Source organism: Scyliorhinus canicula, chromosome 12, assembly GCF_902713615.1.
Source record: "Scyliorhinus canicula chromosome 12, sScyCan1.1, whole genome shotgun sequence".
NCBI classification, from domain to species: domain Eukaryota; kingdom Metazoa; phylum Chordata; class Chondrichthyes; order Carcharhiniformes; family Scyliorhinidae; genus Scyliorhinus; species Scyliorhinus canicula.
In genome coordinates, this window is record NC_052157.1 from 40,594,255 (window position 1) to 40,615,080 (window position 20,826).

The window sequence follows — 20,826 nt, forward strand, 5'->3', positions numbered from 1 at the left end:
GAAAGTTAAAGTCTCCCATAACAACTACCCTGTTACTTTCGCTCTTTTCCAGAATCATCTTCGCCATCCTTTCCTCTACATCCCTAGAACTATTAGGTGGCCTATAGAAAACTCCCAACAGGGTGACCTCTCCTTTCCTGTTTCTAACCTCAGCCCATACTACCTCAGAAGAAGAGTCCCCATCTAGCATCCTTTCCACCACCGTAATACTGTCCTTGACTAGCAGCGCCACACCTCCCCCTCTTTTGCTCCCTTCTCTGAGCTTACTAAAACACCTAAACCCCGGAACCTGCAACAACCATTCCTGTCCCTGCTCTATCCATGTCTCTGAAATGGCCACAACATCGAAGTCCCAGGTACCAACCCATGCTGCCAGTTCCCCTACCTTATTTCGTATACTCCTGGCATTGAAGTAGACACACTTCAAACCACCTACCTGAACACTGGCACCCACCTGCGAAGTCAAATCTGTGCTCCTTACCTCTATACTCTCAATCTCCCGTACCCCAAAACTACAATCCAGGTTCCCATGCCCCTGCTGAATTAGTTTAAACCCCCCCAAAGAGCACTAACAAATCTCCCCCCCAGGATATTGGTGCCCCTCAGGTTCAGATGTAGACCATCCTGTCTATAGAGGTCCCACCTTCCCCAGAAAGAGCCCCAGTTATCCAGAAATCTGAATCCCTCCCGCCTGCACCATCCCTGTAGCCACGTGTTTAATTGCTCTCTCTCCCTATTCCTCATCTCACTATCACGTGGCACGGGCAACAACCCAGAGATAACAACTCTGTTTGTTCTCGCTCTGAGCTTCCATCCTAGCTCCCTAAAGGCCTGCCTGACATCCTTGTCCCCTTTCCTACCTATGTCGTTAGTGCCAATGTGGACTACGACTTGGGGCTGCTCCCCCTCCCCTTTAAGGACCCGGAAAACACGATCCGAGACATCACGTACCCTTGCACCTGGGAGGCAACATACCAAACGTGAGTCTCTCTCGCTCCCACAAAATCTCCTATCTGTGCCCCTGACTATTGAGTCCCCAATTACTAATGTTCTACTCCTTTCCCCCCTTCCCTTCTGAGCAACAGGGACAGACTCCGTGCCAGAGGCCCGTACCCCATGGCTTACCCCTGGTAAGTCGTCCCCCCCACAAGTATCCAAAATGGTATACTTGTTACTCAGGGGAACGACCGCAGGGGGTCCCTGCACTGACTGCTTCTTCCCAGTCCCTCTTACAGTTACCCATCTATCTCCAGTCTTTGGTGTAACTACTTCCCTGAAGCTCCTATCTATGACCCCCTCTGCCTACCCTGAGGAACTCCTGCAGTGATAGTCTGGAACTGAAATGATTGACCTTCAACAACCACAACCATCTTTTTTTGTGTTAGGTATGACTCCAATAAGCAGAGGGTTTTCCCTTGATTCCTATTGACTCTCATTTTGCTAGGGCACAATGAAGCCATTCTCAGTCAAATGCTGCCTTGATGTCAAGCGTAGTCACTCTCACTCATCCCTGTTGTTCAGCTCTTTTGTCCATATTTGAACCGTGGCTGTAATGAGGTCAGGAGCAGAGTGACCCTGGCAGAACCCAAATTGAGCATCAGTGAGCAGGTTATTGCTGGGCAAGTGCCACTTGATAGTGCTATTGATGACCCCATCCATCACTTTACCGATGATTAAGAGTAGACTGGTGGGATGGTAACTAGCTGGGTCGGTTTTGTCCTAAAAGTTCCACACAACATCTTGGGCCGAAAGGCCTGTTCTATGCTGTAAATTCTATGTTTGTGTACCGGACATACCTGAGCAATTTTCCACATTGCCGGGTAGATGTCAACGTTGTGATTGTACCGGAACAGCGTGATTAGGGGGTAGGCACGTTATGGAGCACAAGTCTTCAGTACGATTGTTGGAAACTTGTCAAGGCCCATAGCCTTTGCAGTATCCAGTGCCTTCAGCCATTTCTTGACATCACATGGAGCGAATCGAATTGGTTGAAAACTGACATCTGCGATGCTGGAGATTCGAGGAGGTGGCCGAGATGGATCGTCCACTCGGCACTTCTGGCTGAAGATTGTCGCAAATGCTTCAGCATCCTCTTTTGCACCGCAACACCTCCCAAGGGATGCACATCTAGGACCCTACCTTGCTCAAGAGCACGAATTTCCCCCATTCACCCTTCCTCCCTCCCCCATTGGGCAACCCTCCACCACGTGAGCCGCTGCTCAACGGAACCTGATGGAATCGACGTCATCTGATTGACACCGGCATCAACCACAGAAGGCGGCGGCTCGTCGCCACATCCAATGAGAAGCCGGTGGGCGGGGACAGTTTGGGCGATCAAGTTTGGTTGCGGCGCCGGGGGGCCGTTCGCAGCTGCGGATCCGGGGCTACCTTTGGGAGAGACAGGATGACCCGTGAGTGGCGTTGGAGTGGATAGAGACGGCGGGCCTGGGCGGCGAGGGCTTTCCGAATTAAATCCGCGGCCTTGGAACCGCCTTTTTACCGGGGCGGGCGCCGCCGTGGCTGTGACTCCCGAGGATCGGCCTAGGCCCCGATGAACCGGGGTTGGCGGCTCCCCCTTATCGATCGATGATGGGGGACGGTTGGACCGGGAGACTAGGGCAGATTAGGACTCGATTCCCATTCCTCCCGGGGCTGCGGCCCCTCCAGCCCGCGGCCTGTTGACGACGGGCGCTTTCCTCTGCCACGTCCGCATTCGGGCAAAAATAATAGGCGGCTCAAAATAAATCATCCGCGGCCTTAAAGGGGGAATGGAGTATCTGCTGCTGAGCAACTGTGAGGGGTGGGGATGGGGAGCTTTGTCCTCGGCCCTGACTCTGGGCTGTCAACACTTGCTCAAGCCGCAGCTGGAAAGGCCGTGCTGCCCCTCCAGTTCTGCTCCACCAGTTTCCTGCCATGTTTTCATCGAATCCCGACTCTGCACAAGGAGACCGTTCTGCACTGACCCTCTGAGAGAGCGCTGCCCCAACCTAGTAACACCACCTCACCTTTGGACATGCTAAGGGCAGTAGTGCTAAGCTAACCACTGTGCCCTCTGTATTTTGTTCCTTGACATCTTCGCTATGACCGTGCTAGTCCAATTTGGATTTGGCCCCTTGCGCCTTTTGGTTAAATGCCATCTTCCTGCACTATTCCTCTCTTCCCCCGCCCCCAATTTTGAATCCACTTGACTACTGGAGGTGGAGAATTCCAAATATCCATAATCCTTTCAGTGAGTAGTTAATGTAGATTTCAGCTCCATTTTCCTACCATTTCTCCAGATCCCTTGTTTATGTTAGCAACTGTGAAGTCTGTTGTTGGGGGGCGGGGAGGGGGAGACACGAGTGCATCCTGATTACCTGCTGCTTTGGCCCTGTTCTAATTTATAATTATTTCCCCATGAGAGGGAATGGGTTATCTGTCCCCACCCTGTTGAATCCCTTTGTTTTTAACTCCTTAGAGCAACTTTTAAATTTTGAGGCTACTTGTCAAACTTATGCAACCACTTATTATAATTTAGGTCCTGGCATTCTTGTGAATCAGCATTGTACTTTATTTGGTTGTTCAAACAGTCTGACCTGTAAATGTAGAGTTTAAAATGAATAACTTTTTAAGGACAGGCCTGATGAGGTCTCATGGTATCGGGTCAAACATGGGCAAGGAAACCTGCTGATTATACTATTACAGGTTGAGCTGGCCAAATCCTAAAGGACATAGCTGCAAGACTGGGTCTGTGGCAGGTGGTGAGTGAGACAAGAGGGAAAAACAGATGTTACCTCATCCTCTCCAACCTGTCTGCTGCAGATGCATCTGTCCATGATATGATCGGTCAGAGTGACCACCGTACAGTCCATGGGAAGTGAAGTTCTGTGGCACTAGCACAGTGCCACAATGGAATAGATTTCAAACACATCTAGGAACTCAAGACTGGGCAACCATGAGGTGCTGTGGGCCATCAGCAGCAGAAGAATTGTACTCGACCTCCATCTGTAAACTCGTTGGCCAGCATATCCTCCACTCTACCAATACCACCAAGCCAAGAGATCAACCATTGTTCAAAACAGGAGGTTGTGCCAGGAGCAGCTGCACTCCTACCTAAAAATGTGGTCTCAAACTGGTGAAGCTACAACACAGGGCTTGTTGCGTAACGAGCAAGCAATAGTCAGAGATAAGTGATCCCGTAATCAACGGATCAGTTAGAAGTTCTGCAGTCCTGCCACATCTGGTCGTGAATGATGGTGTGCAATTAAACAACAAATATTGCCATCCTCCATGATGGGGTAGCCCAGCGCATCAGTGCAAAAGATAAGGCTGAAGCATTCAATCTTCAGCCTGAAATGCATTCTTGGGGCAGCACAATGGCGCAAGTGGTTACCATGGTTGCCTCATGGCGCCTAGGTTCGATCCCGGCTCTGAGTGGAGTTTGCACAATTCTTCCCGTGTTTGCATGGGTTTCGCCCCCACAACCCAAAAGATGTGCAGGGTAGGTGGATGCTAAATTGCCCCTGAATTGGATACTCTAAATTTGTTTTTTTTTAAATGAAATGCTTTCTTTGGAGGTCCCTAGCCCCATCGGTGCCAGTTTTCAGCCAATTCACAAGAAATGGGTGAAGGTACTGGATATTGCAACGGCAATATAAGCCCTGACAATATTCCAGGAATAGCACTGAAGATTTGTGCTTCACATCGTGCCAAGATGTTACAGTATAGCTACAACACTGGCATCTACCCAGCAATGTGGAAAATTTCAGTTATGTCCTGTGTACACACAGCAGGACAAATCCAACCTGGCCAATTACTGCCCGGACAGTGTACACTTGATCATCAGTAAAGTGATGAAAGGGGTCAGCAATGGTGCAATCAAGCATCACATGCTCAGCAATAACCTGCTTACTGCTGCACGGGTTGAATTCTGCCAGAATCACTCAGCTCCTGACTTCATTACAGCCCGGTAGCAAAAGTGGATAGCACTGTGGCTTCACAGTGCCAGGGTCCCAGGTTCGATTCCCCGCTGGGTCGCTGTCTGTGCGGAGTCTGCATGTTCTCCCCGTGTCTGCGTGGGTTTCCTCCAAGAGCTCCGGTTTCCTCCCACAGTCCAAAGACGTGGATTGGTTATGACAAATTGCCCTTAGTGACCAGAGACGATGGGGTGGAAGTGACGGCTTGAGTGGGTCAGTGCAGGCTCGATGGGCCGATTGGCCTCCTTCTGCACTGTAAGTTCTATGATCTGTATTCAAACATGGACAAAAGAGCTGAACTCCAAAGCCGAAGTAAGAGTGACCCTCGACAATATTTGACAGCATGGTAGCTGCATTATTAAAATGGGAATCGGGGAAACTGTTGGTTGGAGTTATACCTGGCACACACACAGATGATGGTTGTTGGAGGTCAATCGTCTCCGGTCCAGGACCTCACTGAAGAGTTACTCAGGGTAGTGTCCTAGGCCCAGCCATCTTCAGCTGCTTCAACAATGACCTTCATTCCATCATAAGATCAGAAGGATGGATATTCACTGATGACTTTTTCCATTCGCAACTTGTCATACCAAAGCAGTCCATGTCGAAATGCAGCATGACCTCTGCAATATCCAGGTTTAGGCTGACCAGTCACAAGTGTCCTCGACCTCACACAAGTGTCAATGACCATCTCCACCAAGAGAGAATCTAACCATTACCCTTGACGTTCAATGGCATTGCCATCCCTGAATCCTCTGCTATTAACATTCTGGGGGTTACCATTGACCAGAAACTGGACTAGCCATATAAATACTGTGGCTAAAAGAACAAGTTAGTGGCTTAATGCTGCAGCGAGTAACCCACTTCCTGACTCAACCTGTCCACCATCGACAAAGCACAAGTCAGGCGTGCAATCGAATTCTCTCCACTTGCCTGGAAGAGTCCAGCTCCAACAACACTCAGCTCAACATCATCCAAGACGAAGCACGCTTTATTGGCAACCCAGTCACGTACATTGTTGCTGACTCACCACTGCACTGTGGCAGCAATGTGCACCATCTACAACATGTACAGCAGGAACGCACCAAGGCTCCTTAGACAGCACCTTCCAAACCCACAACTGCTACTATCTAGATTCAAAGGACAAGGGCAGCAGACACCTGGAAACACCACCACCTGCAATTTCCCCTCCTAGCCACTCTATTCTAACGTGGAAATATATTGCAATTCCTTTACTGTCGCTAGATAAAAGTCCTGGAATTTCTTCCCTGTCAGCACTGTGGGTGTACCTACAACATCTGGACAGCAGTGGTTCAAAAGGCAGCTCACCACCACCTTCTCAAAGGCAATTGGGGATGGACAATAATTGCTTGTCTGTCTAGTATTGGATTTTTATTCTGAATACAGAATCACAGATTTGTTAGAGCGCAGAAGGAGGCCATTTGACCCATCATGTTTGTACTGGCTCTGAACAATTCCCTTACCATTTCCCTGTAATCCTGTACGTTATTCCTTTTTAGATAAATTTCATTCTGTACTGAATGCATCAGTTGAACCTGCACACTTAATCAGTGTTTGCACTTTGTTAGATAACTATTGCAGTTTTGCTAGGAAACTGGAGTCTGTTTATAGTGTTTAATCTATCTCTTTTTAAAGACCCAGGTAAGCCCTCTAAGGACAATGATTTTGAAGTCTTAAAAAGCATGCAATTGTAACTGATTGTAAACTGGAACAAGCAATAACTGTAGGAATCCTTAACTGTCAGCCCAAACCTGTGCTGTAAGGAAGAAGTAAGTCTATATCTCTGAGACCCAGTTAAGGAATCCTGAATCTGGATTCCTGTCCTATCAATAGACATGCACTTGATGAATCTGAATTTTTACAACCCTAAATACTGCTTTCTCTAACCCATTCTTGCAGATTAGATTATTGGTGCTTGATGTAATTGTGCAATAGAAAAGCTGTAAATTCAGATTGCGTGCCAGAAGCGCATCTCCTCATTTAATGAAAAATTGTGATTTGCATTAGTGGGCATAAGCCATTCAATACCCACATGTAGCAATATTTACGTACAACTAGGTTGAAGCCCTGGATTCTAGTTTGTAAAAGACTGAACATTTGAAGAGCATTATCTTTAAATTGAGTTGTTTCAGGACACATTTTTTAAGAAAGCTGCAACCTCTGGGCAGTTGGAATTCTGCCAAATCCAGCAACATTGTCCACAGTAGTGAGATGCATGAGTGATACCTATGCTGCTGCCTGAAGGTGTGCTTTGTGCCACGTTTTCACAAAGGGTTTTTCTTAGTGTTTCATTAAATTGGATGTATTATACAAATAGCTCATTCTCATAATCTGCATTTGTACCACTATATTATGAGCCAAATTAGCAGCGATTGTGGGAGGCACTGCTGATTTTTGAGAATGGATGTTCTCTGAATTTGTTTAAATTTCCCAATTTCAGAAAAGCATCCAATTCGACTGAGTATGTGGAAAGAACGCTGTAATATGATTCTTAATCTCCTTGTGAGAAGACTCGTTGAGCTGTTTCTTGGAATTTGGTATTCGATTGTTTGATATTTTGTATCACAATTACATTTTAGAATGAATACCAGTCTAGTTCGGAATAGAGTAGGCTTTTTGTTTACATTCATATCCAGAAAAAAACTACAGAAATGTTTTGATTACAAAAATGCTTAAGTTTGTTCAACAATGGACCATCATTTGTTGGAAATGTTCCAATTTTGTCATCTAATCATTGGCCCATCAGGATATTTTGAAAGAAAAGATCTATGAATCCTTCACTAAAAGCATTGTTAAAAGGAAAGCCACTTTCTGCCATGAGGATAGCCACTTTCCGCCATAAGGACATTTCCCTATAGATACTCTTCTGTAGATAATTTTTTAAGTTCAGCTTTCAGCTCCACTTCAGTTTGTGATAGGGAATAATATACCCACATGCACTACTGCCATGGGAAGTCCATGCAAGCTTTGCATGTTATTAGGCTGCAAGAGTGTATTTCTAACGGGCAGGATACTTTAATGTCTTTTGTACTCAACCAATCTTTCCTTTCTAAAATTTTAGCATTGTTAACTTTTAATTATCTGTAATTTTCAGTTTCAGAATGAACATAACTATAACTAAATGATATCCATTTGGAGGCAGATGAATGACTGTGATGGACAAGCCCTTGTGGTTTATAATGCATTATACCAAAAGTAAAAAAGCAGTATAGTCTGTGGGTTGGCACCCTATTTGCAGCATGTGTAAGGCTGTAAGTTGTCTTGGGTAGCTTGAATCATCTTGGGTGCAGACTCGATGGGCTGCACAGTCCCCTGTTGCGCTGTGGGGATCCTATGGATTCTGTATTGCACCTGCGACCAAATTTTACCTGTTGAAATCTGTGGATTTTGTATATTGTAAGCAACTAATGGTGCCATTAAGCTTTTTCTGCTTTTAACTACAAATCACTGTATTTTTGATATGCTTTCGTTTTTCTCTAAAATCTTGTTCACATCTACTTTTTCCCTGGTTATGTGCATCATATAGCTTTTGTTTTTATCTTGCCCACGATACAGAATAATATTCCTGTGAGGTCCTGATCTTTGTGGATTTGCAAATGGTCTTCGGCCCCACTGTCTGATCTGAGCCCAGCAATGATGGGGACTCTGAGTGTATAGGATCTGATTTGGATGGTCAACCAAGTGTTGAGCCAGAGGAAATGTGTGAGGTACTAAATGAGTACTTTGCATCAGTGTTCACCAAGAAAGGGGCTTTGTGGAAGATGCTTCTTGGGCAGGGTGTGTGGACAGTCTGGGTCATGTTGACATTGAAAATTAGGTATTGGGTCTTTTAAAATATATTTAAGGTAGATAAGTCTCCTGGACTGGATGGGATTTACCCCAGTATACTGAGGGAAACGAGAGAAGAAATTGCTGGGGCCTTGACTGACATCTTTGTATCCTCATTGACTACAGGTGAGGTCCCAGAGAACTGGAGAATAGCTAATGTGGTACAGCTGTTTTTAAAAAAAGGTAGCAGGAATAATCCAGGAATCTATAGGCCGGTGGTCCTCACACCTGCAGTAGGTAAATTATTGGAGAGAATTTTCAGGGACAGGATTTCTACCCATTTGGAAACAAATGCACCCATTAGCGATAAACAGCATGGTTTTGTGAAGGGGAGGTTGTGCCTCACTAACTTGATCAAGTTTTTTGACGAGGTGACAAAGATGATTGATGAAGGGAGGGCGGTGGATGTTCACATGGACTTCAGTAAAGCCTTTGACAAGGTGCCTCATGGCAGACTGGTACAAACAAGGTGAAATAACACGGGATTAGATGGATACATAACTGGCTTGGTCACAAAAGGCAAAGGATAGCAGTAGAATGGTGTTTTTCTGAATGGAAGGTTCTGACTAGTGTTCCACAGGAACTGTGCTGGGGTCTCTGTTGTTTGTCGTATACATAAATGAATCGGAGGAAAATGTAGCTGTATGTTTGCGGATGACACTAAGGTTGGTGGGGCAACACCGGTGGAGAAGGTAATCAAGAAGGCATACGGCATGCTTGTCTTCATTGGCCAGGGACAGTAAGAAGTCTTACAACACCAGGTTAAAGTCCAACAGGTTTGTTTCAAATCACTAGCTTTCGGAGCACTGCTCCTTCCTTGGGTGAATGAAGAGATATGTTCCAGAAACATAGATATATTATATGTATTATTATAGACCAAGTCAACGATGCAAGACAATGCTTTGAATGTGAACATTTGCAGGTAATTAAGTCTTTACAGATCCAGAGATGGGGGTAACCCCAGGTTAAAAAGGTGTGAATTGTCTCAAGCCAGGACAGTTGGTAGGATTTCGCAAGCCCAGGCCAGATGGTGGCGGATGAATGTAATGCGACATGAACCCAAGTCCAGGTTGAGGCCGTACGCATGTGTGCGGAACTTGGCTATAATTGGACCCCTCCGGAAGGCTGCTGCCCGAGACTAGACATGTATGCTCAAGCCATCAGGAGTCACGTCAATGCCAGATTCATCAGTCGCATTCACAAGACAGCCCCGAACGTCACCCAAGCACAATGCAACGCCATCCACGCTCTTGACCAACCGCAACATCGTCATCAAACCAGCAGACAAAGGAGGGGCCACCATCATACTGAACAGAACGGACTACTGCAAAGAGGTGTACCGACAACTCAACAACCAGGAACACTACAGACGGGCAGATCCGACCAAGGAACACACTCGCCAACTCAACAGACTGATCAAAGCCTTGAATCCAGATCTTCGGAGCAGCCCACGTGCTCTCCTCCCGATTACTCCCTGCGTTGGAGATCTCTACTGCCTCCCGAAAATACACAAGGCCAGCACACTGCCTATCGTATCAGGCAATGGGACACTGAGGACCCCTCTGGCTACATCGAGGGCATCTTGAAACCCATCGTAAAGGATCGCCCAGGTTTTGTCGCAACACGACGGACTTTCTACAGAAACTCAGCACCCATGGGCCAGTTGATCCAGGAATATTCCTCGTCACAATGGATGTCTCGGTACTCTACACCAGCATCCCCCATGACGGCGGCATTGCTGCAACAGCCTCAGTACCCAATACCGACAACTGCCAATCTCCAGACGCAATTCTGCAACTCATCCGCTTCAGTAGCATAGTGGTTAGCATTGTGGCTTCACAGCGCCAGGGTCCCAGGTTCGATTCCCTGCTGGGTCACTGTCCTGTGCGGAGTCTGCATGTTCTCCCTGTGTCTGCGTGGGTCTCCTCCGGATGCTCCGGTTTCCTCCCACAGTCCAAAGACGTGCAGGTTAGGTGGATTGGCCATGTTAAATTGCCCGTAGTATCCAAAAAGGTTGGGAGGGGTTATTGGGGTAAGGGGGTTAGGATTGAGATGAGGGCTTAAGTGGGTCGGTGCAGACTCAATGGGCCTAATGGCCTCCTTCTGCACTGTATGTTCTATGTTCCATTCTGGATCACAATGTCTTCACCTTCGACAACACGCTCTTCATCCAGATGCATGGAACAGCCATGGGGACCAAATTCACACCTCCAATATGCCAACATTTTCATGCACAAGTTTGAGCAAGATCTCCTCACCGCACAGGACCTTCAACCGACGTAATACACCCGATACATCGATAACATTTTTTTCCTTTGGACCCATGCCAAAGAATCACTGAAACGACTACACGATGACATCAATAAGTTCCATCCCACCATCAGTCTCCCCAGACTCTCCAAAATCAGTTACATTCTTGGACGCACTCATCTCCATCAAGGACGGTCATCTCAGCACTTAGCTTTACCGCAAGCCCACGGATAACCTCATGATGCTCCACTTCTCCAGCTTCCACACTAAACGTATTAAAGAAGCCATCCCCTATGGACAAGCCTGCGGTATACACAGGATCTGCTCAGACGCGATGGAGCGTAACAGACATCTACAGATGCTGAAAGATGTCCTCGTATGAACGGGATATGACACTCGACTCATCGATCGATAGTTCCAATGCACCATATCAAAAAACCGCGTGACCTTCTCAGAAGACAAACACGGAACACAACCGACGGTGTACCCTTCGTCGTCCAATACTTCACCGGAGCGGAGAAACTACAACGTCATCTTCACAGCATTCAATTGTGGGCAGCATGGTAGCATTGTGGATAGCACAATCGCTTCACAGCTCCAGGGTCCCAGGTTCGACTCCGGCTTGGGTCACTGTCTGTGTGGAGTCTGCACATCCTCCCCGTGTGTGCCTGGGTTTCCTCCGGGTGCTCCGGTTTCCTCCCACAGTCCAAAGATGTGCAGGTTAGGTGGATTGGCCATGATAAATTGCCCTTGGTGTCCAAAATTGCCCTTCGTGTTGAGTGGGGTTACTGGGTTATGGGGATAGGGTGGAGGTGTTAACCTTGGGTAGGGTGCTCTTTCCAGGAGCCGGTACAGACTTGATGGGCCGAATGGCCTCCTGTACTGTAAATTCTATGAAAATACATCATCGATGAAGATGACTATCTTGCCAAGGTCATCCCCACACCCCCATTACTTGCCTTCAAACAACCACGCAACCTTTAACAAACCATTTGTTTGCAGCAAACTACCCAGCCTTCAGAACAGCGACCACGACACCACACAACCCTGCCATGGCAATTTCTGCAAGACGTGTCAGATCATCGACATGGGTACCACCATTACATGTGAGAACACCACCCACCAGGTACGTGGTACATACTCGTGCGACTCAGCCAACAGTGTCTACCTCATACGCTGCAGGAAAGGATGTCCTGAAGCATGGTACATTGGCGAGACCATGCAGATGCTGCAACAACGGATGAACGGATATCGTGCGACAGTCGCCAGGCAGAAATGTTCCCTTCCAGTCGGGGAACACTTCAGTCAAGGACATTCAGCCTCTGATCTCCGGGTAAGCATTCTCCAAGGCATCCTTTAGGAAGCGCGGCAACGCAAAATCACTACCGGGGCATTGAGTATAAATATTGGCAAGTCACATTACAGCTGTATAGAACCTTAGTTAGGCCACACTTGGAGTATAGTGTTCAATTCTAGTCGCCACACTACCAGAAGGATGTGGCGGCTTTAGAGGGGGTGCGGAAGAGATTTACCAGGATGTTGCCTGGTATGGAAGGCATTAGCTATAAGGAGAGGTTGAATAAACTGTTTGTTCTCACTGGAACAACGGAGGTTGAGGGACGACTGGATAGAGGTCTACAAAATTATACGGGGCAGAGACAGAGTGGATAGTCAGAGACTTTTTCCCAGGATAGAGGGGTCAATTACTAGGGGGCATAGGTTTAAGGTGCGAGGGGCAAGGTTTCGAGGAGATGCATGGGGCAAGGTTTTTTTTACACAAAAGAGTAGTGGGTGCCTGGAACACGTGCCAGAGGAGGTGGTGGAAGCAGGGATGATAGTGATGTTTAAGGGGCATCTTGACAAATACTTGAATAGGATGGGAATAGAGGGATACGGACCCCAGAAGTGCAGAAGATTTTAGTTTAGAAGGGCAGCATGGTCTAAACCATGGCATGGGCTTGGAAGGCCGAAGGGCCTGTTCCTGTGTTGTACTTTTCTTTGTTCTTGTTTGTTGGTGGAGTGGCAGATAATGTTGAGGATTGTCAGAGGATACAGCAGGACATAGGTTGGAGACTTGAGCAGAGAAATGGAAAATGGAGTTTAATCCAGACAAATTTGAGATGATGCATTTTGGTAGGTCTAACATAGAGGGGAAACCTACCATAAATGGCAAAACTCTTTGGAATATAAAAAGTCAGAGAGATCTGGGGGTGCAGGTCCACAGATCTTTGAAAGTGGCAGGTAGTCAAGAAAGCAGATGGAATGCTTGCCTTCGTTGAACGGGACATCGAGTATAAAAACTAGCAAGTCGTGCTGCAGTTGTATAGAACCTTGGTAAGGCCGCACTTGGAATATTGCACACCATTCTGATCACCACACTACCAGAAAGAAGTGCAGGCTTTGGAGAGGGTGCAGAGGAAGTTTGCTAGAATGTTGCCTGGTCTGGAGTGTGTTTGCTCTGCGGAGAGGCTGAATAGACTGTTTTCATTAGAATGTTGTAGGTTGAGGGGTGACCTGATAGAGGTCTACAAGATTATGAAGGGCATGGATTGAGCGGATGGGCAGGCACTCTTTCCCAGGATGGCGGTGTCAATCACCAGTGGAGAATAGGTTTTTAAGGTCCGTGGGGCAAAGCTTAGAGATGTGCTGGGCAGGTTTTATGCACAGGGTGGTGAGTGCCCGGGAACGAGTTGCATGGGGAGACTGTGGAAGCAGATACACTAATGGCGTTCAAAAGGCATCTTGAAAAATACATGGATAGGATGGGTATAGAGGGATACAGCATGAAGAAGTGCTGAGGGTTTTGGCCAAGATTAGTATCATGACCGACAGGCTTGGAGGGCCTACGGGCCTGTTCCTGTACAATTTTGTTCTTTGTTCTAAAATTGTCTTTGCATAAATTGTTCAGTGGATTGAATCTCTTGTGCTCAAAATAACTGACTATTTAATAATTGGGGGGAAAAAAGGACCTGGAATAGCAGCGGGAGGTTCCTTGCTTTTGTCGCACTACAACTACTTTTTTCTTGATAGCAGTGAGTGTGGGAGCATATTTCCTGACTGTGATGCCTGCTGCTTTGAAGTTCAGTTGGGAACTAAAGCAATTCTGAAATATTTGAAGGAAACTTAAATGCATACATTTCTTGGATGCAAGGACCTAGATATTCTTCTATCGACTAAACTCCAAGCTGCACCTGTTTTATCAATGTTGCTATCCACCCCCCCAAACTCAAAATGGACAGAAATCGGCATGAATCATTGGAAACAGTTAAGGCTCCATCTATTTCGTGACCAAAAAAATGTAAAAGTTTTGTCTTTAACTACTAGATACAGCATTTTGAAGGACTTTTAATCATGGCAGCTTTTCAATTTCAATGTTACTTAACTGCTGTTAAGGATGCACAGGAGAGAATACTAGGCAGGTCTTATTAGAACACAAGTTTAAATTACAATTAAAAGTAAGATAAACAGATTTTATTTCTGTCACTGAAAATTTAGTTGAAATGTTGAGACCCTAATCCCCTGACCAATTGATCTGAAAGAAGGTAGTCTGGGCAGCAGTTTTCTTTGGACGGATGGACATAAAAGATTGAGGAAACTCCGAGGAATTGCTGTTAATATATTTTCAGCTATATAAATTATTTATACCTAGGTTGTACATCTGTGTATAAATGCAGAGGAAACGTCAGACAAGTTAATATATTCAAGTTTTCATACATATCAGGTCCCGTGGAATGTCAGCAGTTTCAACTAACGACTTCATCCATATATGATGGCACCGTGGTTATGTTGCTCGTTATGCTTTCCCTTAATTTGCTCTGTTTTAATTACCTTTGCTCAAGAGTTGCCAGGTATCTTTCTGATACCACCACAGGGTTCAAAGCCAAGTACTGATCAATAACTCAATACACCAGTTAGTAAGTTTGAAATCAATACACATTTATTTACACACAGTCAATTATTACTCATGCATAAACTCTATTCGCTAAACTACAACTACTACTAAAGCCTATCCTTAGCTTCAAGTGGCCCACTCAGTCAGAGGAACAATGGCCGTTGTCCGGTTCTGATACTGCTGGCTCGAACTGGGATAGGATAGTAGCTAGGAGCGTTTATCTTGTAGCGTGCGTTGACCTTAGACTTACTTGGTTGGTGCTTGGCGGCCTCTCGTCGCTGAGAGCCAAAGCCAAGGTGAGAGTTCTTCCAAGAGCTTTCAAGAGCTTCCAAGAGAGCGAACTGAACTTGGGGACTCTATTTTATAGTCCCCAGGGGTTTCGCGCCCTTCTGGGCGGACCCTGGACTTGGTCTCAATTAATTGGACCATGTCCCAAACTTTCGTATTGATTTTCTCCAATACAGGAGTTGTTCCCTGATCGTTGGGCCGTTGGCCTGCCTTTGTTTTAGCTCCCACTGGTGCCGGGGAGTCTGCCCTGGTCTCGATTGTTTCAATGTTTCTTTTTGTCCCTGGAGATAGCTCAAGCTCATTAATATGCTAATGGCTATTGGTTTCAGTTCTGTCTGGGTTCTGAAAATCTTAATACACAGGAAACATTGCACCTGCTTGTTTTCTCTAGTGTTGTCCGTTTTTCCCTGCACTCCTTGCGAGTGTCCATTTTGGAATCGGGATGTGGCCACCCCAGGTGGCTACACTCCCTCCTTGTGATCCTCAACGCGAAGCGTGAAGGATCACATTACTGCGATGTCTTCGTTCCCTGACCAAGCGGGCACTTATGTCTAGGCTCTACTCTGACCCTAACTATGCAACATATCTTTAACTAAACAATTTACATACACACATCATCAAAACTCTATGGGGGCGCTACGTCATTAAGGACATGCATTACAAAATACAAAAAACTGGAACCTCTAACTATTCTCAATAAACTATCCTTAACTGTACAAATAGCAACATTCAAATATTCTCTGGTTTGGCAGTCAAACACAGAGTTCACATTCCTTTATTCCATAAACGATCACATTTCTTTATTCAACAATGAAGACACACAAACAGAAAAACTAATGTACTTTATTCCATGTCCAGGGGTTAGGGGGCCTGGTGGAAACCGAAAATAGGGGATCTTATTCTGTATACTGGGGTGCGAGAGCGGCGGGCTCTCCTTTGCCATTTCTTTATGCGAATGGTCTGCACGATACTACAAAGTATCGCCAGTGCTAAAAGTGCTTCAACAACATACGAGAGGGAATACCATGTGATAAACTTATCACACCAGGTCGGGGTACTGTTGATTGTTACTGGGCTCTGTGTACTGTGGGGGAGTGAATCATTGACGGCCGGTGGGGGTGAAGGGGTTAGCGTTCGCGCGCAACCAAAGGGATCCGGTTAATGTCCATATGACCAAGATGGAGGTCGTCTTCATCTTTCCTTCTCTTCTTTCTTCTCTTGTCTTCTTTGAGCTTCTGGGATTCTGTGAATACAAGCATAATGTCTGTCATTATCTTGCTTAAGATCTCGTGTGTTTGTCTGTCTGTCCTTTAGTGCCAATTACCCTTTATAATTGGTCACCATCTGTGACTCCCTCATTTTATTTTTAAAAACGGAATTTCTGGACAAGACATTCTTGAAAAATACTGAAATTTAGCATACTTAGGGAGGATCAGGTAGGGCGGCTGACGGGTTGCAGTAAATTTTGGCCACCACCATCCTTTAAATCTGCTCATATTGAACCCGGCCGATCGCCAATCTATCATATCTTGTGTATCATTATCAGGATCGGTGCGATTATGTCGCAGAGCCCATTCTGCGACCTCCTCGATCAAATAGGAAAGAGGGACCAAAGGAATACCCCCATGGGCATGGCTAGGAACACGAGTACATACCCAACAAGAGGAGACATTCAATTTCTTTGCATAAGTATAAGACATAAACAGGAATGAATTTGCAGTCACATGGTGCGTTGCCCGCTTCCTCCTGGTAGGCGGGTGAGTATGGATAGTCTTACATTCAGGAACTCGTGGTTATTCCGTCATCCAGCCATCTTCCTTGTTTCTCAAGGCTATTCGGCTTACAGTCATGAGTCGGCTCACAAATTCAATAATAACTCCCTTATTTGTAACTTTCCACTAATGTGTCCCATTAATTCTGGCTTGTTCTAGCTATTAACCCTTGCTTCACATTCTCAGGTTCAACTCATCGTTCCTGATGACCCTGAATGAATTGTCGCGGTGCCAGATTCGTGAGTCTAGTTGGGAGGTACTGGAGTTCAGTCCGTAATCGTCAGGTGGTGGGTCTGGGTCAGGGGCTTTAATGTATGTGATCTCGAAGGGATCACTTGAATTGTTCTCGGAGTCGCTGGGAGTGGGGCCTGTTGCAGGGTGATCGTATCGTGGTGTGCTGTTGCTGTCTTCAGTGCTTTCGCAGTCACTGTCGCTGCTGTCTGGGGGCGTGGAGAGGCCTTGCTCTGTTACTTTCTTTTGCCCATTCTTACTGCGGCTACTAGTTGTGCCGATTTTAACATTTTCGATAAGCTGTTGCACAGCGGTTTCGTGGGCGAGGGCTGTCACTGTGGGGCTGGTCAAATCTAATCCTAATAAATATTCCGTTCCTTTCATGGGACGTCCGGTCATGAGAGTGTGGGGGGTGCATCCTGTGGACTTGGATACCGTGTTTCGTAAAAACAGCAATGCAAACGGGAGAACTGAGTCCCGGGTGCTATTGTTCTGCTGAACCATTTTCCTGAGGGTGGCCTTTAGTGTCCTGTTCATTCTTTCGACAATACCACTTGACTGGGGGTGGGACACAATATGAAACTTTTGAGTGATTCCAAAAACTGTGAGGATGTTTTTCATAACTCGTCCTGTAAAATGGGAGCCTTGATCGGACTCTATGCAGCGGGGGAGTCCCCATCCTGTAAAGATGTGGTGGGTTAGTATTTTGGCTGTGGTCTTTGCCGTATTAGTGCGCAATGGAAATGCTTCTACCCATTTTGTGAATGTTTCGATGACCACCAACACGTATTGATATCCGTTTCTGCAAGGGGTTAGGAGTCCTATGAAGTCGATCTGGAGGTTAGTCCATGGGCCATTAACGGGGCGGGTGTGGCTAAGTTGAGCCTTCTTTGCATATATATCCGGATTGTTCTGGGCACAGGTCAAGCAATTCTCTTTTTAAAAAAATAATTTTTATTCAAATTTTCACAAAATATCAATAACAAAAACTACTAAGAAAATAAATTAATTAATTAACGGCCGTCAGTAGCAATAAACAAATATACACGTCCTTTCAACCCAAAACAAAGAGACGACTCTCTTTCCCCCCCCCCCTCCCCCCCGGGTTGCTGCTGCTGCTGGCCTGAAGAACCCCTGCACTGATCCCCTTAGGGCAAATTTCACCCCCTCCAGTTTAATAAACCCCGTGATATCGTTGATCCAGGCCTCCACGCTTGGGGGTCTCGCATCCTTCTACAGAAGAAGAATCCTCCGCCGGACTCCCAGGGACGCAAAGGCCAGAGTACTGACCTCTGTCGCTTCCTGCACTCCCGGCTCCTCTGCAACCCCAAATATTGCGAGCCCCCAGCCCGGTTTGACCCTGGATCCTACTACCCTCGACACCGTCCCCGCTACGCCCTTCCAAAATTCCTCCACGCTGGGCATGCCCAGAACATATGGGCATGGTTTGCTGGGCTCCCTGAGCACCTAATACACCTGTCCTTGCTCCCAAAGAACCGGCTCATCCTTGTCCCGGTCATGTGAGCCCTATGCAGCACCTTAAACTGTATGAGGCTGAGCCTCGCACAAGAAGAGGAGGAGTTCACCCTTCCTAGGGCGTCCGCCCACGTCCCCTCCTCAATCTCCTCACCCAGCTCCTCCTCCCATTTACCCTTCAGCTCCTCCACCGAGGCCTCGTCCACCTCCTGCATCACTTGGTATGTTGCCGAGATCCTCCCCTCCAACCCACACCCCCGAGAGCACCCTGTCCTGGACCCCACGCGGCGGCAACAGAGGGAACTCCACCACCTGCCACCTAACAAACGCCCTTACCTGCATGTACCTAAAGGTGTTCCCGGGGGAGCCCGAACTTCCCTTCCAGCTCACCCAGGCTCGCAAACTTCCCGTCTACAAACAGGTCCCCCAACCTCCTAATACCTGCCCTGTGCCAACTCAAGAACCTGCCGTCAATTCTCCCCGGGACAAACCGGTGGTTCCCCTGTATCGGGGACCTCATCGAGGCCCCCACCTCCCCCCTGTGCTGTCTCCATTGCCCCCAAATTTTGAGGGTAGCCGCCACCACCGGGCTCGTGGTATATCTCGTTGGAGGGAGCGGCAGCAGCGCCGTTACCAGCGCCTCCAGGTTCGTGCCCACACAGGATGCCATCTCCATCCTCTTGCATGCTGCTCCTTCCCCGTCCATCACCCACTTAAGCACCATCGCTGCGTGGGCAGCGCCAGCCACCCCTGCCCCGCTCCAGGAAAACCCCCCTCACCCTCAGGGTCCCGTGCGCCCACACATACCCCGTAATGCTCCTGTTAACCCGCCTGAAGAAGGTCTTCGGGAAAAGGATGGGGAGGCACTGGAACAGGAACGGAAATCTCGGGAGCACCATCATCTTGATTGATTGCACCCTACCCGCCAGAGACAGCGGCAACATGTCCCATCTCTTAAACTCCTCCTCCATTTGCTCCACCAGCCTTGTGAGGTTAAGCTTGTGCAAGGCCCCCCAGCCCCTGACCACCTGGACCCCCAAGTACCTGAAGCTCCTCTCTGCCCTTTTTAGTGGGAGCCTACCAATCCCCCCCTCCTGGTCCCTCGGGTGTACAACGAACAGATCGCTCTTCCCCAAGTTGAGCTTGTACCCTGAGAAATCCCCAAATTCCCTGAGAATCCTCATCACCTCTGGCATTCCCCCCACCGGGTCCGCCACATACAACAATAGGTCATCCGCACAGAGCGACACTCTGTGTTCCTCCCTACCTTGCACCAGCCCCCTCCAGTTCCTCGACTCCCTCAGCGCCATGGCCAGGGGTTCAATTGCCAGCGCAAAAAGCAGGGAGGACAAGGGACACCCCTGCCTCGTCCCTCGGTATAACCAAAAATACTCCGACCTCCTCCTATTCGTGGCCACGCTCGCCATCGGGGCCTCATATAACAGCCTCACCCACCTGACAAACCCCTCCCCAAACCTTTTCAGTACCTCCCACAAGTACCCCCGCTCAACCCTATCAAAGGCCTTCTCCGCGTCCAATGCCACCACTATCTCCGCTTCCCCTTCTACCGCCGGCATCATTATAACATTCAAGAGCCTCCGTATGTTAGTACTCAGCTGCCTCCCTTTCACGAACCCCGTTTGACCCTCGTGGATAACCTGTGGCACACAGTCCTCTATCCTCGTGGCTAAAATCTTCGCCAACAACTTGCCGTCTACATTTAAGAGTGAGATCGGCCTGTATTACCCACACTGCAGGGGATCCTTGTCCCGCTTAAGGATCAAGGAAATCAGCGCCCGAGACAGGAGGCAGAGCCCCCCCCTTCCCTTGTCCCGTTGAAGGTCCTAATCAACAGGGGGTCCCAACAGGTCAGCATACATCTTGTAGAATTCGACCGGGAACTCATCCGGCCGCGGCGCCTTCCCCGACTGCATGCTCCCTATTCCTTTGACCAGCTCAACCGGTGCCCCCAGTCCCTCAACCGGCCCAAAAAGCGCCCCATTTCCCTCCCCCCCCCCCCCCCCCCCCCCCCCCACTGGGGGTTCGGACTGATACAGTTCCTCGTAAAAGTCCCTGAAAACCCCATTAATGTCTACTCCCCTTCGCACCACATTCC

General features: G+C 47.7%; 1 protein-coding gene across 1 annotated transcript in view; it reads left to right on the forward strand.

Annotated features, from left to right (window-relative positions):
• The first annotated feature begins 2,309 nt into the window (after positions 1 to 2,309).
• LOC119975209 (small EDRK-rich factor 2-like) overlaps positions 2,310 to 20,826 on the forward strand; it is a 30,420-nt gene continuing 11,903 nt past the window's right edge. Inside the window, exon 1 of the mRNA XM_038814824.1 lies at positions 2,310 to 2,411. Coding sequence (XP_038670752.1) covers positions 2,405 to 2,411 — 7 coding nt within the window. The 5' untranslated portion in view covers positions 2,310 to 2,404. The remainder of the gene's footprint in view (positions 2,412 to 20,826) is intronic.